At 50.1% G+C, this 26766-nt stretch overlaps 2 protein-coding genes across 3 annotated transcripts in view; both read left to right on the top strand.

Annotated features, from left to right (window-relative positions):
• GOLGB1 (golgin B1) overlaps nucleotides 1-8007 on the top strand; it is a 42531-nt gene extending 34524 nt beyond the window's left edge. For both annotated transcript variants that reach the window (XM_060279318.2, XM_060279319.2), the window contains exons 18-23: nucleotides 73-222; nucleotides 2044-2202; nucleotides 2470-2567; nucleotides 4112-4246; nucleotides 5642-5747; nucleotides 6693-8007. In XM_060279318.2, coding sequence (XP_060135301.2) covers nucleotides 73-222; nucleotides 2044-2202; nucleotides 2470-2567; nucleotides 4112-4246; nucleotides 5642-5747; nucleotides 6693-6827 — 783 coding nt within the window. In that variant the 3' untranslated portion in view covers nucleotides 6828-8007. The remainder of the gene's footprint in view (nucleotides 1-72; nucleotides 223-2043; nucleotides 2203-2469; nucleotides 2568-4111; nucleotides 4247-5641; nucleotides 5748-6692) is intronic.
• Nucleotides 8008-10130: 2123 nt separating this feature from the next.
• HCLS1 (hematopoietic cell-specific Lyn substrate 1) overlaps nucleotides 10131-26766 on the top strand; it is a 32299-nt gene continuing 15663 nt past the window's right edge. The window contains exons 1-6 of the mRNA XM_035128421.3: nucleotides 10131-10280; nucleotides 13513-13596; nucleotides 15994-16067; nucleotides 23798-23927; nucleotides 25047-25157; nucleotides 26433-26487. Of these exons, the coding sequence (XP_034984312.3) occupies nucleotides 13513-13596; nucleotides 15994-16067; nucleotides 23798-23927; nucleotides 25047-25157; nucleotides 26433-26487 (454 nt within the window). The 5' untranslated portion in view covers nucleotides 10131-10280. The remainder of the gene's footprint in view (nucleotides 10281-13512; nucleotides 13597-15993; nucleotides 16068-23797; nucleotides 23928-25046; nucleotides 25158-26432; nucleotides 26488-26766) is intronic.

The raw sequence follows: 26766 nt of genomic DNA, 5'->3' as shown, positions 1-26766 counted from the left end.
TGCTGTGCAGTTCCCCCAGGCCCAGCTGAGTGGCTCTGCGCTGAGGGCTCAGGTATTTGTCTTCTCCTGCAGGTTGCGCCAGGAGTCACCGGTTCCAGCAAGACTTTGCCCGGAGCTGGGTCTGGTCAAGAGGCTGATCCTGACAGCCTCCAGGCCCAGCTGAGCAGCAGTTTGAAGGAGCTGCACCAAAAAGAATTGCGGGTCCAGCAGCTGAACAGCAAGGTAGGAGGGGCCTGGTGGGTGGGCGTGGGGAGGGGCTCTTCAGACACTGCATATTATGCATCCGTGACGTTGGGGGAATTGTCTGTCATTCAAAGTGGATCGTCTCCAGTTCTTGCGCTTTCTCTCTCCTCGCAGTGACCGCCTCTGCTCTCCCTGTGTCATATGTGCTGCTCCCTCACGGAGGATTAAAGCCCTCCGGTTTGTTTCCAAAGACAAGAAGGCTGGAACTGACATTATAATAAATTAGACCACTGGTTCCCAAACGTTTTGGGGCCACTACCCCATGGGTTCCATAAACTAGGCCCTACCTTCTAAAAAGCATTTTCCAGAATAGTGGTTTGCACAACTCACCAAGGAAGATAATAACAATAAAATTAAAGTTACAGGTAGGTAGCCGTGTTGGTCTGAGTCGAAGCAAAATAAAAAAATTCCTTCAGTAGCACCTTAAAGACCAACTAAGTTTTTATTTTGGTATGAGCTTTCGTGTGCATGCACACTTCTTCAGAACACTGTTTTAAAAATTAAAAACAGTGACGATTAATAGCACATCTGTTAAAAATCCAGTTTATAGCTATAGGTCCCCAGAAACCCTAACTTCTAGGTAAGAGTGTGTGACATGGATGCACACAAAATGCATATTTGTTCTGACCTAATCTTGGAGCTTAAAAAAAATATGCAGCATATTGTTATAAGAAAACTGTTCTATACGGCATGCAAAATATAATATTTTTAAATGCATTCTTAGTAATAAAAACATAAGGATTTGCAGCGTAAAATATTTTTAGATAGCTGCTTACAAAATATGCTCAAACCTGCACCTACGACAGATATACGGTAGCTAATTTGTAAGGAAATTAATAGCTATAACCGGTAATAGGCTCTCTTGCGACTTGCAGCAACTCAGAATTGTAAATATAAACAGGTGTGATGAGACGAAACGGCTTTAAAAGCTGCAAGAGCAGTAAAGCTTCAGATACGAAGCAGGGATGTTACTTCGCTCCAGGCTCTCACCTGCTCATTTGTAAATAAGTGATTGACCCCTGGGGTTTGTTTCCACAGCCATGAGGCCTGGAAGCCAGCCTTAAAATGAAGTAGACCCTCAAAATGTGGAGGTTTCTGCCCCCGTGCTCCCATACCCCCTGGGCCTGGTCAGCGCCCTACCTCTATTCGCTGGCATGGGAAAAGCTTGAGTCCTCTGGACGTACTTCACTACAACTTCCACAATCCCTTCCCTTTGGCTGTTCTTGCTATGGCTGATGGGAGCTGGAGTTCTGCCGCATCTGGAGGGCCGGAGGCTCCCCGCTGCTGCTTTGGGGACCTTCCTGCACACACTGGAGCTGGAAGAAGAAAAAGATGATGATGATAATAATTTATTATTTATACCCTGCCCATCTGGCTGGGTTTCCCCAGCCACTCTGGGCGGCTCCCAACAGAATATTAAAAACACAGTAAAACATCAAACATTAAAAACTTTCCTAAACAGGGCTGCCTTCAGATGTCTTCTAAAGTCAGATAGTTGTTTATTTCCATGACATCTGATATGGGGGCGTTCCACAGGGTGGGAGCCACCACCGAGAAGGCCCTCTGCCTGGTTCCCTGTAACCTCACTTCCCACAGTGAGGGAACCACCGGAAGACCCTCAGAGCTAGACCTCAGTGTCAGGGCTGAATGATGGGGGTGGAGACGCTCCTTCAGGTCTACTGGGCCAAGGCCCTTTAGAGCTTTAAAGCACCAACACGTTGAATTGTGCTCGGAAACATCCTGGGAGACATGTGATGGTCAGCTGAGGAAGGCATCTCAGCCCCCCTCTCCTCTCTCCAGCTCTCCCAGGTCTTTGAGGAGAAGAACTCGCTCTCCCTCCAGCTGCGGGGGAGCAGCCGCAACCTGCGCGAGAGCCACCAGCGCTACAGCGAGGTCCTTGCCCGCTGCGAGGCCCTGGAGAACCAGCTGCGGGAGCTCCAGACCCCAATGAAGGACTCGGTAAGGCTGAGGGCTGGCGCGGGAGGCTGCCGGGCTGCAGAGGCCGACCAAAACCATGCCGTTCTCAGCCTACGCGCAAATTCTGGCCCCCTCTCTGGGTTACAGCTCCAGCACCTGTGTTTGCTTCAGGCCTGTAAGCCTGGCTGCCTCTGCCATGCAAAAATTGCCCGAAACCTGGCAATGGGGGGGGGGCAGCACTCTTGTGCAGGACCTGTGGCCTGTGCTGAGCTGGCCCAAGCCTCAATGTGTGCTTTCTGCCCTGCCCAGGGCTCCCTCCCGACAGATGCTGCTCCCGGAGCCCCCCAGGAAAGAAGTGAGAACCCCAGGGAGAGCTACACGCCCGAGCTGCAGGAGCTGCAGATGAGGTGAGTGCTGGTTTTGGGGACGGGAGGGGGTGGTTGCTGGCAGGGTGGGGTGGAAGAGAGAGAGAGAGGCACTTTTCTTTCGGGACTCCAGAGTAAAAAAGGTAAGTCCAGTCCAAGGCGACTCTGGGGTTAGAATCATAGAATCATAGAGTTGGAAGAGACCACAAGGGCCATCCAGTCCAACCCCCTGCCAAGCAGGAAACACCATCAAAGCATTCTTGACATATGCCTGTCAAGCCTCTGCTTAAAGACCTCCAAAGAAGGAGACTCCACCACACTCCTTGGCAGCAAATTCCACTGTCGAACAGCTCTTACTGTCAGGAAGTTCTTCCTAATGTTTAGGTGGAATCTTCTTTCTTGTAGTTTGAATCCATTGCTCCGTGTCCGCTTCTCTGGAGCAGCAGAAAACAACCTTTCTCCCTCCTCCATATGACATCCTTTCATATATTTGAACATGGCTATCATGTCACCCCTTAACCTTCTCTTCTCCAGGCTAAACATACCCAGCTCCCTAAGCCGTTCCTCATAAGGCATCGTTTCCAGGCCTTTGACCATTTTGGTTGCCCTCCTCTGGACACGTTCCAGCTTGTCAGTATCCTTCTTGAACTGTGGTGCCCAGAACTGGACACAGTACTCCAGGTGAGGTCTGACCAGAGCAGAATACAGTGGTACTATTACTTCCCTAGATCTAGGGAAGATAGGTTGTGATGGGTTGCGGCGCTCATCTCACTTTGAGGCCGAGGGAGCCGGCCTTTGTCCACAGACAGCTTTCCAGGTCATGGGGCCAGCAGAACTAAAACGCTTCTGGCGCAATGGGACACCGTGACGGAAACCAGAGCCTACGGAAATGCCGCTTACTTTCCCGCCGCAGCTGTACCTATTTATCTACTTGCGCTGGCGTGCTTTCGAACTGCTAGGTTGGCAGGAGCTGGGACCGAACAACGGGAGCTCACTCCGCTGCGGGGATTTGAACCGCCGACCTTCCGATTGGCAAGCCCCAGAGGCTCAGTGGTTTAGACCACAGCGCCACCTGCCTCCTGAGTGCACACACAAACACACCCCTTCCCTATCCCGGGTCACTAACACACATCAGAATCCACAACGACATCCAGCCCACTTGCACTGGAAGGAAAAGGCAGTTATTTCACTCCTCTTTCCTAAGGCAAGTGAACTAAAAACCAGCAGCAAACAAGCAAAGATCCCTGCATTGCAGGGGGTTGGACTAGATGGTCCCTTCCAACTCGTAAGATTTTATGTTTGTGGCTTTGTGAACCATTGTCATTTTATTCCATGTATGTCCCACCTATTTTTCTCCAAGGAGCTCAACATTCAATCTCCACAACAACCCTGTGAGGTAGGTTAGGCTGAGAGCGGCCACGACTGCCCCCAGCAACACCCAAGGAGCTTCGTGGCGGAGCAGGGATTCAAACCCTGGTCTCTCTCTTGGGTCCTAGTCCAGCTCTAACCACTGTGCTGCATGGCACAGACTGTTCAGCTGTGATCAGGGAGAGCCTTGCTCCTCACTGCCCTTCTCTTTGCTGCAGGCTCTCGGAGGCCAGGCAGCAGCAGAGCAGCGCCAGGCAGGGCCTCTTGCACCTGGAGGAGCTGCTGCAGGAGGAGCGGGACCAGCGCCTGGCGGCCGAGGAGGCCTTTGCTGCAGCCCAGGATCACATCCGCAGGTGAGTCAGGGGCTTGGCCCCAGCTTCAATGACGGGGTTGTGTGTGTATGCATATGTAAAGGTAAAAGGTAAAGGGACCCCTGACCATTAGGTCCAGTCGTGACCGACTCTGGGGTTGCGCGCTCATCTCGCATTATTGGCCGAGGGAGCCGGCGTACAGCTTCCAGGTCATGTGGCCAGCATGACAAAGCTGCTTCTGGCAAACCAGAGCAGCACATGGAAACGCCGTTTACCTTCCCGCTATAGCGGTTCCTATTTATCTACTTGCATTTTGATGTGCTTTCGAACTGCTAGGTTGGCAGGAGCTGGGACCAAGCAACGGGAGCTCACCCCGTCACAGGGATTCGAACCGCCGACCTTCTGATCAGCAAGCCCTAGGCTCAGGGGTTTAGCCCACAGCACCACCTGGGTCCCCGTATGCATATGTACATACCGTATTTTTCCGTGTATAAGATGCCCCCATGTATTAGACAGCCCCTATTTTTGGGGACTAAATTTAAAGAAAATGAATGGAGATGGCCCAAAGTTGTTGCGCTTTTTTTAGGGCGAATTGAACGCACGCCATCACCCCAGCAGGACCGTTGTTGGGGGTTGGCAAACTGCGGGCAGGAAGCTCCCGAGAGCGCGGGCTGCTAACCAGCTGGCTGGCAGCGTGCAGCTCCCCCCCCCCCAAGGCCACTATCCGTGTATAGGACGACCCGTTTTTTGAGTCAAAAAACCTCGTCTAATACATGGAAAAATAGGGTAATCTCTGACACTCCTCTCATGTTCTAACATCCCATCGGGCATTTAGCTGCATTGGGCAAAAGATGCCTGCAATTTGACGGGGTTCCATTAGGTGACCCTCCTGATCCCTTCCAAATGTGGATCAGGCCAGCAGCCCATCTCGTCCAGCATCCTGTCCTCACATTGGCTGGCCAGATGCAAACGGGATCCAAGCGCAAGAGCAGCTCCCCCTACTGAGGTTTCCAGCAACCGGGAGTGTTGCTGCCTCCAGAGGCCAGACGAAGCGGCCTTCCAGAAGGGCTTCCCCAACCCATGATATGCGCCAGGGTTGGCGGATCCCCCTAAACTGCTGAATCAAGGAAGTAGATGCAGCTCTGAGGTGGGCAGAGGGCCAGTGGCAATGCAGATTCTCCTCGCCGCAGAGCTGATTTCCACCGATGAGCTGAGTTTGGGGGGGGGGGGCTATGTGACACTTTGGAGGCCACATTCGCTGCTGACGTGGCCCCAAGGGGTTGGCTCCCTTGGACTGAAAGAAGTTTAGCCACCCTTGGTCTGAGGGGTGTAGCGGCTTGTTCAAGCACCTTGGGTGCCCATGGGCTGGCCTGCTGCCTGTCAACCACTGATCCACCTCTCTACCTCTACCTCTACCCCCCTCTCTCTCTCCTGCAGGTTAGAATCGAGTGAGTGGGCCCACTCTTTGGACACCAGCATTGAAATGCCCCCCAGCCCTGAGCACTCCCTGCTTGTAGGTCCCACAGACACCTCTTACAGCAAGGTAAGGCTCTTCCCCGCAGGTGAGGGCTGACCTCTCCTACAAGGGAGCCTCAGCTCCCTCCTCTCCCTCCCCCCCAGCCAGAGGGGGCAAGCCAAGCTAGAATGATCTGCCATCAGTGGGCATCTATAAGGCCAAGTCTGTCCACAATCTCAGGTCATTTGATGAGAGCTGAGAGTGGCCTTTCAACAGGCTGCCTTGCCAGTTACAAACAGCATATTCTGGTTCTCCCTGCCCCATTAGACATCACTTTACTGTTCGTTTATATGCCGCCTTTCAGCCGAAAAGCTTCCCATGAAGAAACAAATGCACGCAAATACAGAATAATGCACACAATACGAGTTCAACAGTAGTAAAACATGTCTGTGTATCTACCAAAAGAAGATGATGAATATTCCCTACAAAAATGTTAAGACAAGAAGCAGCATCTTCGCTTTGTAAGGGTCCCAGGCATCTGGGATAGGGCAAGACAGGTGGAAAAGCATGCCCCTGGTGGCTCCAGCAGACTCCCCCCCCCCGTAGTAATATACAGTCGTACCTTGGAAGCCGAACGGAATCCGTTCCTGAAGTCCGTTTGACTTCCAAAACATTTGGAAACCAAAGTGCGGCTTCCGATTGGCTGCAGGAAGCTCCTGCAGCCAGTTGGAAGTCCTGCCGGGCGTTCGGCTTCCAAAAACAGTTCATGAAACCGGGACTCTCACTCCCGGGTTTGCGGCGTTTGGGAGCCAAAACGTTCGAGAACAAAGCTGTTCAAAAACCAAGATACAGCTGTATAACCTCCTGCAAAAGTCAATGCGTTTTGCTTCTGGAACCCCTAGATGGGCCTGTGTTGCAGTCCTAGGCCCCTGCCTCGCTTGCTGCCCTTCGCAACGGGAGTTGCCTTGAGTTGAAGCCACCCTGTGGTAGACTTGCCTTGTAACCTCTCCTCCCTCCTTGCTTTCTCCCCAGACTCGAGGGGGCGTGGGGCTGCGGCGAGTCCTGCACTCGCTCCTCTGTTCCCGCCGGCGCCTGCCCCTCCTGGCAACGCTCTACCTCCTCACAGTCCACGTGCTCCTTCTGCTCTGCTTCACGGGCCACTTGTGAGAACAGCCCCCCCCCCCCGGAGCGGGGTGGGGCATGTGAGTTGTCCGGGTTGCTGCCAAGCCCCCGTCCCTGGAGGACCCTGCCGTGCTGTGGATGGATGAGAAGGCTATTTTGGGAGACTCCAGCGCCCTGGGGAGGCTGGCCGGAGGCCGCCGAGAGGGTTGCAGAGATCTCAGGGTGGCCCCCAGCCTGCGGAAGGGCGGGGCCAGCGGCCCTTGACTGGGCCACACGTTGGTTTTGTTTGTGTTCTTCGAGGGAAGCGGTTTTTTTTGGGGGGGGGGTTCACTTTTGCACACTGAATTCGAGGTGAAGTCGCTTCGCAGTCAAGCTGGTGTCTTCCAGATCTGTTTTAGACTACGATTCTCACCAGCCCTCATCGACGGAGGGGCTGAGACTTTGAAACATCCGGGGGGCAGCAGGTTTCCAAAGGCTGACCTGGGCTCATATGGGAGGGGAATGCAGCAGGCGGAGGTTGTGGGTAGAGAGATTTCTGTTTTTAACAATGCTGTTTTGATTGTAATCTGTGCCGAGGCCGCAGGTATTGGCAGAGCCTGGTTCTGGGGAAGGGACCAAGGGGAACTCCATCAACTTCCAGCTTGCTGTCGGGGCCTTTTCTCTCTCTTATTTCTTTGTGCTCTGTGATTTTGGCATGTCGGGGGGTGAGTGCTGGAAAGGTGGCGTCGAAAGGGACAGAAGCCCCAGGCATAAATCTCTTACCTGCCGCTCCACACCCGACGGAGAGAGCGAGCGAAGGGGGGCTGGGGTGGAATGGCTTCATGCTCACCAGTGAAGATAAATCAACTTGTATGTGGCCACCGAGCCCATTTCCTGCACCATACAGAGAGAGGAGAGGAGATCAGGGTCGATGTGGGGGAGCAGAGTTATGAAACCCGCCCCACAGCTTCCCGTTGGAGTGGGGCAGGGTGTCTTAGCCCTTGATGGGGTGTTTTAACTGTTTCCACTGTGCACAGACATTTTGGGATAGCTCTTGCAATTCAGGAGGCTGCTGGAAGAGTCCTCTGTGGACGGGGATCTCGAGCTGAGGCCCTGCCGGCCGTTTTTTTGGGGTGCTCCTGGCGTGTGGTGTGCAGACCCCCCCCCTTGTCTCTCTTCCTTTCAAATCCAGTCTTCTGGTCCTCTTGAAATCCCATCCTTGTGCAATAAAGATTATTTTTTTCGAGCGAGTCGTGTGAATGCTGTGATTTGGTCGGACTCTGCCCACTGTGGTTCTCACATACAACTCTGACACCCTTTTATTATAACTTTTCGACAGCGAGGTTGGATGCACTCCAGAATTTGGCAGCTCAAGGGTAACAATGAGAAATCAGAAGTCATTTCATTGCAATACTCACGTGAAATATACGTCGGCTCTAAATGCAAGCATGGAAGCACATAGACAGTTTTGGGTGCGGTAATATTGCTCAGAGAAAATGGGAATGCCAGGAAGAGCTGTGGGGGAGGAAGGGAAAGGAGAATGTTAGCCGCTTTGAGACTCCTTCGGGTAGGGATAAAGCGGGGTATCCAAACTCTCCTCCTCCTCTTCTTTTAGCTGAGCTTTCTAAGAATTTCAGGAGGGCCCTGCTGTCAGAAGCGTAAAGGGTAGCAGAAGGCGAAACTAGCCACATCTCTAGTGCGTTTGCTACGTTTTATGAAAATGTGCATATCTGATAACCCTGACCCTGAGAACATCGACAAAGATTTGATTAAGACTCAAGATCACAGAGTGGTATTAAAAGAACCAATTTCAGCAATTGAAATAGAAATTGCTATTATTATTATTTTTAAAAAAAACAAACCCCAAAATTGGTGGGAGGAACCCCTGGCATGGATGGATCTGGGGTGAATTTTGTAAGTTCCCCAAAGAGCAACTTAAACCACCATCTGCATAAACCGTTCAGTTTGGAGGGACTGTAATGGTTGTGCTGTTGAAGCCATACAAGGACCGTGCTCGTTTGGGATCCTACCATCCCATAATTCTCATTAACACGGACACGGAAGATTCGGGGCAGACAAAAGAAAGTCCTTCACAAAGCACGTAACCTGTGGAACTCCCTCCAACAGGAGGCAGTGGCGACCGCCAACCTAGATGGCTTTAAAAGAGAATTGGAGAAATTCAATGGCCTCTTCCCTCGATGGCTGTGCTCTGCTTCCCCACTCAGAGGCGGCAGTGTTTCTGAATCCCAGTTGCCGGAAACCACAGGAGAGGAGAGGGCTCTTGTGTTTGAATCCTGCTTGCGGGCTTCCCGCGGTGCATACCCTCCAACAGGCCCTAGAAGAAAAGCAGGATGTGCATCTTTTGGGGCCGTGATCTCTCAGGAGCCAGGTGACTTGCGAGAGAGCACAGCCCCCTCCCCAAATGGGATGTCCCACTTAATTGAGACAGTTGACGGGTATGATACTGGGCATCTGGTTGACCACTGCGAGAACAGGATGCTAGAAGAGATGGCCAGTTGGCCTGATCCAGCAGACTCTTGCATTCCTATTTATGATCCCAACACTCGAGGGGGTCTGAAGATGATCTTTCTGGGGTTGGGGGGCATTTCAGGTATTCTGCATTGTGTGAGGAACTGTTCTCTTGGGTCTACTGCCAGTCAGTTTCGCTGAGCTTTAGCATGGGAAGAGGATGGGGAAAATACTATCTCGCTGGGTTTCCCCAGCCACTCTGGACGGCTCCCAACCGAATATGAAAAACACAATACAGCAGGGGTCAGCAAACTTTTTCAGCAGGGGGCCGGTCCACTGTCCCTCAGACCTTGTGGGGGGCCGGACTATATATTGGGGGAGGAAATGAACAAATTCCTATGCCCCGCAAATAACCCAGAGATGCATTTTAAATAAAAGGACACATCCCAGACCATCCGCGGGCCGGATTTAGAAGGCGATTGGGCCGCATCCGGCTCCCGGGCCTTAGTTCAGGGACCCCTGCAATACAGCATTAAACATTAAAAACTTCCCCAAACAGGGCTGCCTTCAGATGTCTTCTAAAAGTAAAATAGTTCTTTATCTCCTTGACATCTGATGAGAGGGCATTCCACAGGGAGGGTGCCACCACCGAGAAGGCCCTCTGCCTGGCTCCCTGTAACCTCACTTCTGGTAGCGAGGGAATCACCAGAAGGCCCTTGGAGCTGGACCTCCATGTCTGGGCTAAATGATGGGGGGGGGGGACACACCCTCTGCATGATCTTAAAGCCTCACGTTCAGAAGCCTTTCCTCCTATGGAAAGCAACGAGGCGCTTCCTCTCTGCACCCAGGGCTTGTGTGCGTGCGATGCAGCCCTGCTGGGGGTGGCTCTGCTGCGAAGCTTCTTCCTCCTGGCCCACAGGAAATGGAACAAGTTTGGTGCAGTTAAAAACAGGAACTTGGTGGAGCTCAGCTTTGCAGCCGAAACCGGGGTCGAAGTCGGCACAGAGGAGCAATCACCACGGGCTTCGGAAGTCGGCTTTCCGAACCAAGGTACTGCTTTGGGGTGGGGGGGAATTGTCAGCAAAGTTGCAATTGGGGGGGGGCTTGGGGAAGGAGATGCCTGGCCCTTTTCTGGTCCCCCGCCCCTCAATTCACACGGCATAGTTAGACTATGGAACTCATTGCCACAGGAGGCAGGGGTGGCCACCAGCCTAGATGGCTTTGAAAGAGAATTTGACAAATTCATGGAGGGAGGGGAGGACTAGCGATGGCTACTGCCCACAATGGCTCTGCTCTCAGCTATGCTTCTGAATCCCAGTTGCTGGAAACAGCAAGAGGGGAGATCTGTTCTTGGGCTCTGATCCTGCTTGCGAAGTTCCCCTTGGGGCATCTGTTCAGCCACTGCGAGAACAGATGCTGGACCAAATAGACCACTGGCCTGATCCAGCAGGCTATTCTTGGTATCTATTTCTCCCCTCCCCAGTCTTATAAGAAAAACAACAACTGCTCCTTTCCCTTCTGGGGTACCCAAGATCCCGAATAGGGTCCTTATGTAGGTTCTCTATTGGTAGGAGAAAATAACAGGCCAAACAGAGAACATTGAGAAGCAAAGCAGCTAGTAAGCCTTAAACTGTTGCAACAGGGTGCTCAACCCCCCCCCCCCCGCCCCAGCATGCCAAATTCACTAAATTCACTGATAGGCATATCTATGTACTGGCTCAATGGGAAAGCCTTCAGATTTGTGCCATTCCAACTTTGTTCTGCTCAGGGGAATGATGGCTACCGAAGGGGGGGGGGGACTTGGGACATGACTAAAGGCAGCCCTGACCCCCCAAACCTGAGAACACGTACTCGGCAGCCTCTTGCACAAGAGATAATCGCTGGGGGGCTAATGATCTCAACTAATTTTGAGGCCCGCTTGGTAGCCACCGGCATGAATCACACTCTTGTGGTTTAAGGCTCACGTGTCTCTCGCAACAAAACGAGAGAGACCTCTCTTCACCTGTTTTGCTTTTTCAGTTCTTCCCCATCCTCTTCTCCACCCCACCCCCCACCAGTTGTCCTGGATTTAAATTGATCTTTAAGCAGCCCCCCCTCTCCTTGCAACCCCCCCGCAAATAAAAACATCTCTCCCCTCCTGGATTTGAAGCAGCCTCCTTGTTCTTGTACCTGTGATCAAAATGGGAGGGGCACTCCTCCTGCAAGCGGGGAGACACATGACCCCTTCTGGGGGTATCGCTTCCCCATTACAGATAACCGCTGCTCTAGGGCAATAGGAAGAGCATGGCCCCACAGATTCCTGAGCAACATGCATGCATTTCTCTGGCTACATGAATTGTCTCTGGTGCTCCCTCACATGACTTCAAATCCTTTGCTTGCTTAATATAGTGCCACCATGTCTTATATAGGGGTTCAGTTCCAAGGGGTTCAACATTGTGACAGAAAAAACCCTCCTCCTTTTCCCCATGGGGTATCAAAGATCCCGTATAGAGTCCTTAAGTGGGTTCCCTATCAGCAGAAAATAACAGAGGCCAACCAGAGAATATTGAGAAGCAAAGCAGAAAGTAAGCATGATCTTTATTCAAGGAACTGTTGCAACAGGGTCCCCACTCACCACAAGAAGGAGGCAGGAGGGACCCTAAACAATGGTGCGCAAGCCCTTATATACACTTTTGAAATTGCCCACCCTGTAGCAAAAAGTTGTTGTTGTTTAGTCGTTTAGTCATGTCTGGCTTTTCGTGACCCCACGGACCATGGCACGCCAGGCACTCCTGTCTTCCACTGCCTCCCGCAGTTTGGTCAAACTCATGTTCGTAACTTCGTGAACACTGTCCAACCATCTCGTCCTCTGTCATCTCCTTCTCCTTGCACCCTTAATCTTTCCCAACATCAGGGTCTTTTCCAGGGAGTCTTCTCTTCTCATGAGGTGGCCAAAGTATTGGAGCCTCAGCTTCAGGATCTGTCCTTCCAGTGAGCACTCAGGGCTGATTTCCTTAAGAATGGATAGGTTTGATCTTCTTGCAGTCCATGGGACTCTCAAGAGTCTCCTCCAGCACCATAATTCAAAAGCATCAATTCTTTGACGATCAGCCTTCTTTATGGTCCAGCTCTCACTTCCATACATCACTACTGGGAAAACCATAGCTTTAACTATACGGGACCTTTGTCGGCACGGTGATGTCTCTGCTTTTTAAGATGTTGTCTAGGTTTGTCATTGCTTTTCTCCCAAGAAGCAGGCGTCTTTTAATTTTGGGACTGCTGTCACCATCTGCAGTGATCAAGGAGCCCAAGAAAGTAAAATCTCTTACGGTACTGTCTCCAATACCACCCCCGAAAACATCATGTACACATCACAAAAGCTCTACAGCAGAAATCTTGTTTGCCAGGATATCTGTTAATGGTCACTGATTGCTTTAACCGGGCACCCTGGCCATTTTTTTGTGATGGTAAATACTTTTAGTTCCTGAATCCAGGTCACAGGCTCACCCTATTCACACACAAATGTGGTCTTAAGACAAGATATGCAAGCAAAAAGACAAAGGGAAGAGTCAAAATGGCTTCAGGATTGTTCTCCCGTACTATTTCAGACACGTGGTTTATATACTTATGTATGTGTTTGCCTTGTGCATTTATGAATGTTTACTTTATATTTGGGACCTTAAAATTCTTATCACAATCTATATGTAGAACTGGACTCCAAGGCAGAATAGAGCAGTTCTATGACTTTGATAGGGCAGAAGTATTACAGTCATACCTCGGTTTAAGTACGCCTCGGTTTGAGTACTTTCAGTTTAAGTACTCCGCAGACCCGTCTGGAACGGATTAATCTACTTTCCATTACTTTCAATGGGAAACTTTGCTTCAGGTTAAGTACAGACTTCTGGAACCAATTGTGTACTTAAACCAAGGTACTATAAAGGTAAAGGGACCCCTGACTATTAGGTCCAGTCGTGACCGACTCTGGGGTTGCGCGCTCATCTCGCATTATTGGCCGAGGGAGCCGGCGTATAGCTTCCAGGTCATGTGGCCAGCATGACAAAGCCGCTTCTGGCGAACCAGAGCAGCGCACGGAAACGCCGTTTACCTTCCCGCCGGAGCAGTCCCTTTGACGTGCTTTCGAACTGCTAGGTTGGCAGGAGCTGGGACCAAGCAACGGGAGCTCACCCCGTCACAGGGATTCGAACCGCCGACCTTCTGATCAGCAAGCCCTAGGCTCAGTGGTTTAACCACAGCGCCACCAAGGTACTACTGTACTTATAATTTTTCTCCCTCTCTCCTCAAGATGTGGAAGGCCGTGGCGGGACACAATGTGTCCGTGAAGGTGGAGTCCCAAGGAGACGACTGGGACACAGACCCGGATTTTGTGGTGAGCTGCTTTCGGGGCTGTCTTGGGCTCTGTCCCTTCTGCGTCTTCTGAAAGGAGCAGGCAGGAACCTGTAGAGCCTCGCTGCCCCCGCCAGGGTTGGCAGCTCTCCTAGATATATCCATGTTAGAGGTGGGGGGGGGACCTCAGGCTTGGGGGAGGAATGCACCCGATCGATCTCTTGACCTGCCCTCCAGGACTTTCCTCCAGGTGACACCCCTTGCCAGCCCTGCTTAACCTGTTTGGAAAAGGATCCTTCAACTCTGGTTGTGCTTCTTTCTTGTCTGGGTGGAGGTGGTGGAGGTGGTGGAGGTGGTGGCTCTTTTATTTATTTATTAAAAATATACCACCGTAAATAATATACGGCAGCACTTTGCCGCGATATGAAAACGTCAGTGTTCGAGAGGGGTTTGTGTGAGTGGTGCTAGAAACTAGCCTCCTGTACACAGGTAAAGCTCACATTCATAGAATCATAGAGTTGGAAGAGACCACAAGGGCCATCCAGTCCAACCCCCTGCCGAGCAGGAATCACCATCAAAGCATTCTTGACATATGCCTGTCAAGCCTCTGCTTAAAGACCTCCAAAGAAGGAGACTCCACCAGACTCCTTGGAAGCAAATTCCACTCCCGAACAGCTCTTACTGTCAGGAAGTTCTTCCTAATGTTTAGGTGGAATCTTCTTTCTTGAAGTTTGAATCCATTGCTCCGTGTCCACTTCTCTGGAGCAGCAGAAAACAATCTTTCTCCATTCGCTGCTCTGCTCACTTCTGCATCCGGCCCCGTGGCCCCCTGGCATGCAGCCCTTGGCAGGTTCACCGGGGGTGGGGTGGGCTATGAGACCCTTAAGCTGGAAAAGGTATGCTGCCCTTGGTCTATGTGAAAGGAGATAGCCGTGGTTGGAGTTTTCTTTTCTTTTGAAATTAGTAGTGCTAACTGATGATGATTGCCATGGGCTTGCCAGTCAGGATGTCAGAGGTGAGGCAGCAGTAAATCACACCCTGCAAGTTGGAGTTAACCCTTTATTAGCAAATGCACGATCTGCACAGACTCAGTGGAGTGTCAGGCCTCATGAGCACAGCAGCTCATCTCTGTTAGGATGTGCTTCCATGAAGCCGTTGCTGATACTGAAGTCCCCCACCTCCTCACTGCTACTTAAGTCCCGTCCTCTCCAGGGTTTCACCCCCCCCCCAAGCAAACAGAGACTGCTCCTGCAGGAAGCCAACCTCTCCTATGCCCTCTTCATGCCCCTTTTTTATAACTTTATTGCAAAACAATTGACATATAACAACACAGACAACCAAAGACAATACCTCAATGACAACTAAACATTAACTAATAACACATCGTCTGACATCACACACACTTTGGACTTCCGATTCACCTCACTGTGCCTTCTACATATTCTTCACCTTTACACATTTCCTGTTACATCTGTTACATATCCAGAAAATTGTCTGCATTTATAGTTTCCCTTAATGTTCAAGATTCAGCCCAGACCTGTCAGGAGATTTGCATTTTCGCAATATTGTTTTAGATATTCTTTAACTGTTATCCATTCTTTAACACACTTTCTGGTTTGAGTTTCCTCTTATTCATAGAATCATAGAATCATAGAATCATACAGTTGGAGGAGACCACAAGGGCCATCCAGTCCAACCCCCTGCCAAGCAGGAAACACCATCAAAGCATTCTTGACATATGCCTGTCAAGCCTCTGCTTGAAGACCTCCAAAGAAGGAGACTCCACCACACTCCTTGGTAGCAAATTCCACTGCCGAACAGCTCTTACTGTCAGGAAGTTCTTCCTAATGTTTAGGTGGAATCTTCTTTCTTGAAGATTCTTCTTTCCCATTCATTTTTGCAAGTCCCAGGTATTCTGTCATCTTCACCTGCCAGTTAAGCTTTGTAGGAACTGAGTCACATTTCCAGTTTTTTTGCTACTAAAATTCTAGCCGCCGTAGTTGCGTACATCTTCATGCCTCTCTTGGTCCTGGGAGACCAGCGGGGAGGGGGGGCATGTCTCAGCAGAAGGGAAAGACACCCTGGGTTCTTCACCAGACAGACTCATCTCTGCCTCTTGGCCTCCTTCCTCCCCTGCTTCTGCCTCTGATTCTGGACTTTTCTCTGCCCCAGACTCTCCGAACTCACTGAGCCCAGCTTCTGGCATCTCCTCTTTCCAGTCTTCTCTCTCTTTTCCCTCTTCCTTGTCCCACTTCCTGGGCTCTGAGCCTTCTTCCCTTGAGGGTTCACTGGCTGGTTCCTCCCAACATTCCTCTGCTTCCGACCAGTCTGTGACACAGGATGACGCAGAAGGCTGTGGCAATAATGTCGATGGCAATTTAGATCCCTGACCAATTGTGTGTGTGTGTGTTTGTGTGTGTCTGTCTGTCTTCTCTTGCAGAATGACATCTCGGAGAAAGAGCAGAGGTGGGGGGCGAAAACCATCGAGGGCTCCGGCCGCGGAGAGCACATCAAGTGAGTCATTGTTTCCTCTCCTCCTGCCGGTCCGGCTTGTTAGGGCCATGCGTGCACCAGAGAGAGCAGACTCGGCACTTTGCTGGGGTGGGGGTCTTGGTGGGGGTGGAAGGCCTTGGAAGGAATGAAGGGAAGCAGCAAAGGCCGCAGGGGGGAAATTCCAGCAATTATTTCTCTCCTGCTTCTGTGCATTGTTAAGAATGGGTGTTGAGGACATGACCTTTTGACAGTTGTTTTTGTTTTGTTTTTTAAATATTTTTTATTAGTTTTACACAAAGTTATACACAATAACTGTAACCATTCCAAAACATAAAAATAAAACAGGTCCTTTTAAACCTTCAGACCTCCTTCCCTCCCTCCATGAGTTCTTTTTTCCCTGCATCTTTTACCTTTATCCATCTATTACAGGGGTCAGCAAACTTTTTCAGCTGTAGGCCAGTCCACTGTCCCTCAGACCTTGGGGGGGGGGGGGAAGACTATATTTTGTGGGGGGAAATGAACGAATTCCTATGTCCCACAAATAACCCAGAGATGCATTTTAAATAAAAGCACACATTCTACTCATGTAAAAACACCAGGCAGGCCCCACAAATAACCCAGAAATGCATTTTAAATAAAAAGGCACATTCTACTCATGTAAAAACACCCTGATTCCTGGACCATCCGCGGGCCGGATTTAGAAGGCGATTGGGCTGGATCCGGCCCCGGGCCTTAGTTTGCCTACCTATAATCTGTTATATAATCATAGTAACCAAAGTTCATTTCACTTTACAACTGTCATTGTATCCCTGCCAATGATTTTAACTGTCTACAGTGGTCCTTTAAGTATACAGTGGCATCTCAGGTTAAGAACTTAATTCGTTCTCGAGGTTCGTTCTTAACCTGAAACTGTTCTTAACCTGATGTACCAGGCCACGCCCATGCCGCCCGATTTCTGTTCTCATCCTGAAGGAAAGTTCTTAACCCGAGGTGCTATTTCTGGGTTAGCGGAGTCTGTAACCTGAAGCATCTGTAACCCGAGGTACCACTGTATTATAAAGTTATTCCAATCTTTGGTCCTCCTGGTTTCTGATCTTACCCGCCAGTCTTGCCATTTCTGCATATTCCATCAGCTTGACATTTTGACATTTGAACAGGGGGGCTTCTTAAAAGCATCACACACACCCCTCCAAAAAGAGATGACAGAAGAAGGGGCATGGCATGGCTTTGCATGGCTTCCAGCTCTACAATGCTGTGATTCTTAGGACACAGGTGGGCATAGAATTTGCAGGTATCTATATATCAGATATATAGGGACCCAGGTGGCGCTGTGGGCTAAACCACTGAGCCTAGGGCTTGCTGATCAGAAGGTCGGCGGTTCGAATCCCTGCAACGGGGTGAGCTCCCGTTGCTTGGTCCCAGCTCCTGCCAACCTAGCAGTTCGAAAGCACATCAAAATGCAAGTAGATAAATAGGAACCGCTACAGCGGGAAGGTAAACAGCTTTTCTGTGTGCTGCTCTGGTTTGCCAGAAGTGGCTTTGTCATGCTGGCCACATGACCTGGAAGCTGTACGCCGGCTCCCTCGGCCAATAATGCGAGATGAGCGCGCAACCCCAGAGTCGGTCACGACTGGACCTAATGGTCAGGGGTCCCTTTACCTTTACCTTTTATATATCAGATATAAAATTAGATGCCGATTTAGAAATTATTACTATTAACAGAACTACCATGCATTTCACCGTAGGGAGGATTAGACTCATGGCCGAAAGATCTGGCTGGCTGGATCACGCTGCAAATCAGAGATGGGCAACTTCCAGGCCCCCGAAGCAGCAGCAGCAAGAGCAGCTGTGGCTTTTGAGGGTTCTTCATCTTTCACATGGACATAGGCAAAACAGACAGCTGGGATCCCTGCGTTAACAGGGGGTTGGACTAGATGACCCTTGGGGGTGCCTTCCAACTCTACGATTCTATGATTCCATGACCTTCAGGCAGAGTTCTCCTTCAGACAGAGGACTGTCCCCTGTCAAGATGGAGCAGACGTCTCTCCTCTGCAAAGTGGGTCCCATGGCTGCCCTGTTCTTGAACACGGGTGCAAGGATCTGCATGGGAGACTCTGTCTGCTCCCAGACGCAGCAGCGCCTCTGGGCTGTGATTTGAAGTGATGCAGGAAGCGGTCCCTTCAGCACGCTCAGGGCCGGTGGCAGGAGCTGGGCTGAGGTTCCTGCCCTGCGTCACACCATCTTCTGGGGTTGCCATGGCTGTGCTTGCTTCTTGCAGGAAAAGGAAGTGGTTTGTGTTCAGCGAACAGCTTTGCCAAATAAGGGCTTTTGCAGGTCAGCCACAAAAAGAAAAGTCTCTGGGAGAGGAAGGGGACGCTAATAGGTGCATTGGCTTGTCTGGGGTCCACCTGGCTGAAGAGAGATCATTGACTTACCTGGCACCCAACATCTATGTGCCAATGTGGGGCAGTTTCCCCAGCAATGTAGGAATGACATCTAACTCCTTGTGATTTGCAGCGACTGGTTCCTTGTTCTGCCCTCAGAAATCTGAGTGAGCAAATGGTTTCCTTCCTCTTTCTAAAAGATCTCTGTGTTCTTAGTATTTACAGTGGACCCTCCGGATATGAACTTGATTCGTCCCGGGGGTCCGTACTTACCCCGAAAAGTCCGTATCCAGAGGCACCACTTCTGCGCACGCACACAGCGCGATAGAGCGCTTCTGCACAACCGCGAAGCGTGCAGAGCGCTGCTGCGCATGCGCACGGCGAAACCCGGAAGTATACCCTTCTGGGGTTGCCGCATTCGTAACTTGGGCCATGCGGTCCAGCTTGTTAGGGCCATGCGTAACGAATGCGCTTAGTGACGTTGCCATGGTGCCCGCATACCACTTGAGAGAGGAGGGCGGAAGCACAATTACATTACCCAGAGGTAACATAACCCGAGGTACCACTGTATTTATATATAAAAAAATCTACGAGTTGCTCCTCTATTTAGACCCATGTTAGGGGCAAAACCTTTATTGGGCCAACCGAAATGTCACAGAAGAGGATGCAAGCTTTTGTACTCTCTGGAAAGAGAGAGGGAGAGGGAAAACCGACTCATTGGCAAGAATTGCAGTTGCACACCATTGCCACCGATTGCGAAGGTTAGGCCTCAGTTGCCACAAAACTAATCCAGCAGCTGTTTCTTTGGGGTTCAGTGAATCTGCTGCATGCTCAAAATCCTAGTGTCATTGCATGGAGGCAAGAAGCAAGACCTTCCTTCATTAGCATATATGAGGAACCTGCTGGATCAGGCCAGTGGCCCATTTGTTCAGCATCCTGTTCTCACAGTGGCTGACCAGATGCCCCAAAGGGATGCCTACAAGCAGGATCTGAGCCCAAGAGTCCTCTCCTCTCTCCCTGCATTTTCCAGCAGCAGGTATTCAGAAGCATTGCGGCCTCCAAGCATGGAGACAGAATAAGGCCATCGCGGCTAGGATTCATGGATAGTCTCCTCCTCCTCCTCGTTTATTTAATTTTGTTGTATTTATTTTTGATAACAATTTATTGATTTCCCAAAAATAACAATACAAAAAAGGGGGGAGAAAGTTCATAACCAAATTAAACCATAAATTTTGATCGACTTCCCCTCCCCCTCTTGGTTCCATTATAATATACTTGTTCATGCACGTCCGTGTTTGTTTTGTTTAGTCGTTTAGTCGTGTCCGACTCTTCGTGACCCCATGGACCATAGCACGCCAGGCACTCCTGTCTTGCACTGCCTCCCACAGTTTGGTCAAACTCATGTTCGTAGCTTCGAGAACACTGTCCAACCATCTCGTCCTCTGTCGTCCCCTTCTCCTAGTGCCCTCACTCTTTCCCAACATCAGGGTCTTTTCCAAGGATTCTTCTCTTCTCATGAGGTGGCCAAAGTATTGGAGCCTCAGCTTCACGATCTGTCCTTCCAGGGAGCACTCAGGGCTGATTTCCTTAAGAATGGATAGGTTTGATCTTCTTGCAGTCCATGGGACTCTCAAGAGTCTCCTCCAGCACCATAATTCAAAAGCATCCATTCTTCGCGATCAGCCTTCTTTATGGTCCAGCTCTCACTTCCATACATCACTACTGGGAAAACCATAGCTTTAACTATACGGACCTTTGTCGGCAAGGTGATGTCTCTGCTTTTTAAGATGCTGTCTAGGTTTGTCATTGCTTTTCTCCCAAGAAGCAGGCGTCTTTTAATTTCGTGACTGCTGTCACCATCTGCAGTGATCAAGGAGCCCAAGAAAGTAAAATCTCTCACTGCCTCCATTTCTTCCCCTTCCATTTGCCAGGAGGTGATGGGACCAGTGACCATGATCTTGGTTTTTTTGATGTTGAGCTTCAGACCATATTTTGCGCTCTCCTCTTTCACCCTCATTAAAAGGTTCTTTAATTCCTCCTCGCTTTCTGCCATCAAGGTTGTGTCATCTGCATATCTGAGGTTGTTGATATTTCTTCCGGCAATCTTAATTCCGGTTTGGGATTCATCTAGTCCAGCCTTTCGCATGATGAATTCTGCATATAAGTTAAATAAGCAGGGAGACAATATACAACCTTGTCGTACTCCTTTCCCAATTTTGAACCAATCAGTTGTTCCATATCCAGTTCTAACTGTAGCTTCTTGTCCCACAAAGAGATTTCTCAGGAGACAGATGAGGTGATCAGGCACTCCCATTTCTTTAAGAACTTGCCATAGTTTGCTGTGGTCGACACAGTCAAAGGCTTTTGCATAGTCAATGAAGCAGAAGTAGACGTTTTTCTGGAACTCTCTAGCTTTCTCCATAATCCAGCGCATGTTTGCTATTTGGTCTCTGGTTCCTCTGCCCTTTCGAAATCCAGCTTGCACTTCTGGGAGTTCTCGGTCCACATACTGCCTAAGCCTGCCTTGTAGAATTTTAAGCATAACCTTGCTAGCGTGTGAAATGAGCGCAATTGTGCGGTAGTTGGAGCATTCTTTGGCACTGCCCTTCTTTGGAATTAGGATGTAGACTGATCTTCTCCAATCCTCATGCACGTCCATAAAACCTTATATTCTTAACAATCCAATTTTAAAACCTTCATCTTATTACAAGTGACTTTAAAAAGTTATACTAATGTAAAAATCTGTACACAAAGCTTTAAAAATACCATATGCTTTAAACAATTGCCCGTTTTGTAATAATTTGTCCTGCCTAGTTCAAAAACTTATTTTGCCAATCTTCTTTATGTTCTTTGGCCGAGGCTTCTTCCTTCCATAGGGGCTGTCTGGTCTTGGCCTGGAATCCAATCTCACATATAATAACAACAACAACAACAACAACAACAACAACAACAACAACAACAACAATTTATTTGTACCCTGCCCATCCAACTGGGTTTCCCCAGCCACTCTGGGCGGTTTCTAACAAAGATTAAAATACATTAAAATGTCACACATTAAAAATCTTTCTTTCAAACACTCCATCAAGTCCTATACATCTCAATATCATAACTTCAATTTTTTTAACAACAATCATTTCCCACTATTCACTCAAATCTTTATACATTTTTCCCCAGGCCTCTCCTCTTTTAAAACCATGAAAGTTAGTGGCCATTGTTGCTTCCTTTGGGAGCGAGCTCCGTGCTTTAAGTAGGTGCTGCACAAAGAAGGAATTTCTAAGTATTTCTCTAACCTGCAAAGTTGTCCTACACTTGTGGGATTCTCTTCCACCTGGGATCGCAGAAGCTCCATCTCCACAGCCCTTTTTGGGGCCCTTCCAGAATGTTGCTATTTGTGGGTGAGATTCAGCCGCATGCCGGCAAATTCTGATTGGGAGGTTTTGTGCAAAAACCCACTTCCCCAAAAGATCAGACTTCTTTGCAATAAGGGAAGAGGCAGGAAAATGAACTGCGCAGCCAGCGTGAGATGATTCCTGCTTTGACACAACACCACCTGGAACTTCCTTGTAAAATCAACCAGAATGAATAGGACCAGAACCGACGGATTCGAATCCGTGAAAGGAGATTCCAGCTAAACATTAGGAAGAACTTTCTCACCGTAAGAGTCGTTTAGAAGGTGGTGGACTCTCCTTAGTTGGAGGCTTCTAAACAGATGTTGGGTGGCCATCTGTCAGGGATCCTTGAGTGAAGATTCCTGTGTTGCAGCAGGTGAACTAGATGGCCCTCAGGGTGCCGTGGAATTCTACTCAATATTGATCCAGAGCAGATTCCAATGTACAGTTAAAAAGGTAAAGGGGTAAAGGGGCCCCTGACCATCAGGTCCAGTCGTGTCCGACTCTGGGGTTGCGGCGCTCATCTCGCTCTATAGGCCGAGGGAGCCGGCGTTTGTCCGCAGACAGAAAGCTGCTTCTGGTGAACCAGAGCAGTGCACAGAAACGCCGTTTACCTTCCCGCCGGAGCAGTCCCTATTTATCAACTTGCACTTTGAGGTACTTTCGAACTGCTAGGTGGGCAGGAGCTGGGACCGAGCAACAGGAGCTCCCCCCATTGCAGGGATTCAAACCGCCAACCTTCTGATCAGCAAGGCCTAGACTCTGTGGTTTAACCCACAGCGCCACCAGGGTCCCTGTAATGTACAGTTAGCAGAGTAAAAGCTTAAACACTTTGCAGGATCCCGCAAAAATAGACCAGAGGCAATTAATATTTCATCCAGCAGAGCTTTACTGCTACTGAAGGCAAATGAGCATCATGGTCACAAATCCAGTACATTCAGGATTGGCCCTGTCCATAAGAAATCCAGTTGCAGCAGATGTAACTTAAACTTACAATAACTTATAATAAGTCTAAATCCTTACCGCTAAGCATACTATGTACAGAACACCATTGGCGTACAATGGGGGGCGGGGGGCGGGGGGAGTGTGCTGCCCCGGGTACCATTTGGGGAAAGGCAGTGGCGGAGCTTCATGCTCCGGCACCGGGGCCGGGGCTGGCGTGCGTCCTGGGGGTGTGACGCGCCGTCCAAAGGGGTGTGGTCCACATTCTGGGGGCGTGGTGTGAATTCTGGGGGCGGGGCACCCAGCGTGGGTGGGAGGGGCAGCCACGATGGCACCCCACTGGGATCACGCTGCCTGGGGAAAGGGTGCCATTGTGGCTGCCCCGCCGGGATACATGCCACAGCCCCAGGATGCACGCCAGCCACCGCCCCACCTGTTCTCTGCTCCAGGGCTGCAGCATGTTGCTTTTCCACTGCAGAACACCACACCAGAAGGAAGAGAGATAGAAAGAAAAAGCGACACCCAGGCTCCTTCCTGCCTTACTTTTATAGTCAGCATGACCTTGACTGAAAGAGATAACAGGACCAGTTTAAGCCAGCTTCTCTGAAGGAATAACCCAAACGTTGTGAACCCTCTGCTTGTTTCTTTCACAGAAAAGCTTCCAGAACCCTCTTGAATTAGATAGAATAGGAAAGATCTCTTTCACGTCAGATCAATCCTTTCTGTACCAAGAAATGCAAACTGACACAGGGTCCTTTCCAACACTACAAATCTATGATTTTTATAAATGCTTGTTGAATAGCCAACATCATCCAATCTCCCTGCTAACCTATCAGGGTGAAAGCTAGATAAACGGGCCACGCAGAAGTGACCTCAGTTCTGCCTGGAGATGGCTGCAAATTGAACGCCGCATTTCTAGAGATGGGGCGGACAGAGTAGAGAAGGGAGCTGCCTTGAAATGGTCGCTGGGTTGGGGGCCGTTCAGCCCTGCCTCCTTTTTCAAACTCCCCCCCCCCTTTGTGCTTTGGCTCTCCAGCATCCACAAGCTGAGGAGCAAAGTGTCCGAGGAACATGAAGTTCTCAAGAAGAAGGAGTTGGAGGCAGCACCCAAGGCGTCCTACGGTTACGGGGGCAAGTTTGGCACGGAGAAGGACCGCATGGACAAGGTGCAAAAGGGGGAGGGCGCTGTTCTTTGGATGCTACAAAGGATGTGGGTTTGTTTGTGTATTTTGTGTGTGTGTGTGTCCAAGAAGCAAGGGCCCATTTTCCACGCTAGTAACCTGGACCCTCACCCTCACCACTAGGAATATAAGGAGACAACAGTCTCCATCACATCCTGGGTTTGTTGAGATGTTTCCGTTCCACTGCAGTTCGGTTTCTGCTAAAACCTATGTTATTTGAGGACTGGCCCTACTACGAGGCAGAGTGAGGCTGTTGCCTCAGGCAAGAAATATTGAGGGTTGGTGAGTAGAGAGAGCTCTCTGTGTTTGCTGTGCAGCCTACCCTACCCTACCCTACCCTACCCTACCCTACCCTACCCTACCCTGCCCTGCCCTGCCCTGCCCTGCCCTGCCCTGCCCTACCCTACCCTACCCTACCCTGCACGCACAAAACAAGGCCACTGTCCTTGCAATAGTGGGTGTTGAAATAAGATTCAATGGGCTGCTGCGCCTTTGTACGTGAAATGAGACTGGAAGGAGGTAACTTCATGCCCTTGGCTTCAGGCAGCAAAACCCTTTGAGCCGGCCCTGCATCTCAGGATCCACAATGGTTGAAACTAATGTAATTAATTGCCTTGTTTAAATGCATTTCAGTGGACGGGAAATGTCAAAAGCAATGCATAAAATAGTGTAACTATTTACATAACATTTGCAGACTGATGAAACCCAACACTAACAAATCTACTTCGTACTCTCTTGCGTGGTTTCTGTTTCCGATCTTGGACGAACGTGAGATTTGCAGCAATTTCCACTCCTGTTTCCGATGGAATTCTCTGCCCTCCTCACCACCCTTCAGGATGGTGAAATTCAAGTTAATGACATTAAGAGTTCAGTCCTTTGTGTGCTTGCTTGAGAGTAGGTCCTGCTGAGCAGGCCTTTGAAGTTGTCATTATCATGACATCATCATGACGTCAGGTGATTAACATCGGGGGGCCTCCCCCAGCTGTCAAAGTGGCTTGCAGAGAGGGGTGGGGAGCTGACCAACCAAACAACCAGGGCACCCTTGGAATTATCTGCCCAGAATTAACTGGCAGGATTTGACACCGCTCTGTCTTGATTTCCCAGAGTGCTCTGGGCCATGAGTATGTTGCTGAAGTGGGAATGCACTCATCTCAGACAGATGGAGTCAAAGGCTTCGGAGGAAAGTATGGGGTGCAGAGGGACCGAGCAGACAAGGTGAGTGTCTAGTTGTGTTTACCTTTGATATGGCACCCATAGGTGCCAACTTCCAGACTGAAAAATCCGGGATTGGCAGCTGCGCGGAACCGGAAGTCGCACTGCGGCCATTTTGGAACTGGGCAGAGCGACACTGAAAGTTGCTTCTACGCATGCTCTGACCATTTCCAAAATGGCTGCAGCGCCAGGAATTGCTTCTGTGCATGTCCAGAGACTCCAGACATGTGCAGAAGGAGCCTCCCCGGGCCGGTAAAAATCCGGGGGATTTATGGTTTTTTTAAAAATCTGGGCTGCCAGTGGGAAATGGCTGGAAAAACGGGGGTTTCCCGGGGAATACGGGAGACTTGGCAGCTATGGTGTGCACCACTACCGAGAAGGCCCTCTGCCTGGTTCCCTGCAACCTCACTTCTCGCAGGGAGGGAACCGCCAGAAGGCCCTCGGAGCTGGACCTCAGTGTCTGGGCTGAACGATGGGGGTGGAGACGCTCCTTCAGGTCTACTGGGTTGAGGCCGTTTAGGGCTTTCAAAGTCAGCAACGACACTTTGAACTGTGCTCGGAAACGTACTGGGAGTCAATGTAGGTCTTTCAGGATGAGTGTTATGTGGTCCTGCCGGCCGCTCCCAGTCACCAGTTTAGCTGCCACATTCTGGATTAATTGCAGTTTCTGGGTCACCTTCAAAGGTAGCCCCACGTAGAGCCCATTGCAGTAGTCCAAGCGGGAGATAACCAGAGCATGCACCACTGGCGAGACAGTTTGCGGGCAGGGAGGGTCTCATCCTGCATACCAGATGGAGCTGGTAGACAGCTGCCCTGGACACAGAATGGACCTACGCCTCCATGGACATTTGTGATTCCAAAATGACTCCCAGGCTGCGCACCTGGTCCTTCAGGGGCACAGTTGCCCCATTCAGCACCAGGGAGTCCCCCACACCTGCCCAACCCTTGTTCCCCAACAACAACCTCGATCCATTAACCGCCACCCATCCTCTAACTGAATCTGGACTCTCTCCAGACATTTTATGATCCTTTGAACCTGACGTGGCTCCCCAACCTGAAGCCCCCACCTCTGTCTCCAGGTTATTGCTAGGCTGAGGGATCGTGACACTTGCCTGCCCCACTCATAGCACGTTGATTGCAAGCTCTTGGGGGCAGAGAGCTGTCCTTTTTATTTCCTTGTGTTGTTTTTTATTTCCTTGTGTTGTTCTCTGTGGGTTTTTTATATGTACATTATCTATAACAGCAACAGCAACTTTCCTCACCTTCTGTTCCCCACAGTCGGCTCTCGGTTTTGAGTACAAGGGTGAAGTTGAGATGCACACCTCCCAGAAAGGTAAGCTTGGAGAGATTCCTGCTGCTTCCTCTCATTCATCCTTTCCCCCCCCTTCCTTCCTCCCTTCATTTTTTTTGTTTTTCAGAAAACTTTGGAGTGCAGCATCACAAAATTTGGAGAAGTGTGATTTTTGAAGGGTGATTTTGAAGTGTGATTTCGTTTCTTGGTTCAGGAAATGCAAACAGCCAAACAGTTCCTGCAGCCATCCCTCTGCCTCTCTCTCCATGTGCTTCAAGGCCTCTGGAGAGGGAAGAGGCATTTTGAGCATATGGAGAAGCA

This window comes from Zootoca vivipara, chromosome 9 (genome assembly GCF_965207765.1).
Source record: "Zootoca vivipara chromosome 9, rZooViv2.hap1.1, whole genome shotgun sequence".
In the NCBI taxonomy this organism is placed as follows: domain Eukaryota; kingdom Metazoa; phylum Chordata; class Lepidosauria; order Squamata; family Lacertidae; genus Zootoca; species Zootoca vivipara.
This window is presented reverse-complemented; position numbering and strand designations above follow the sequence as displayed.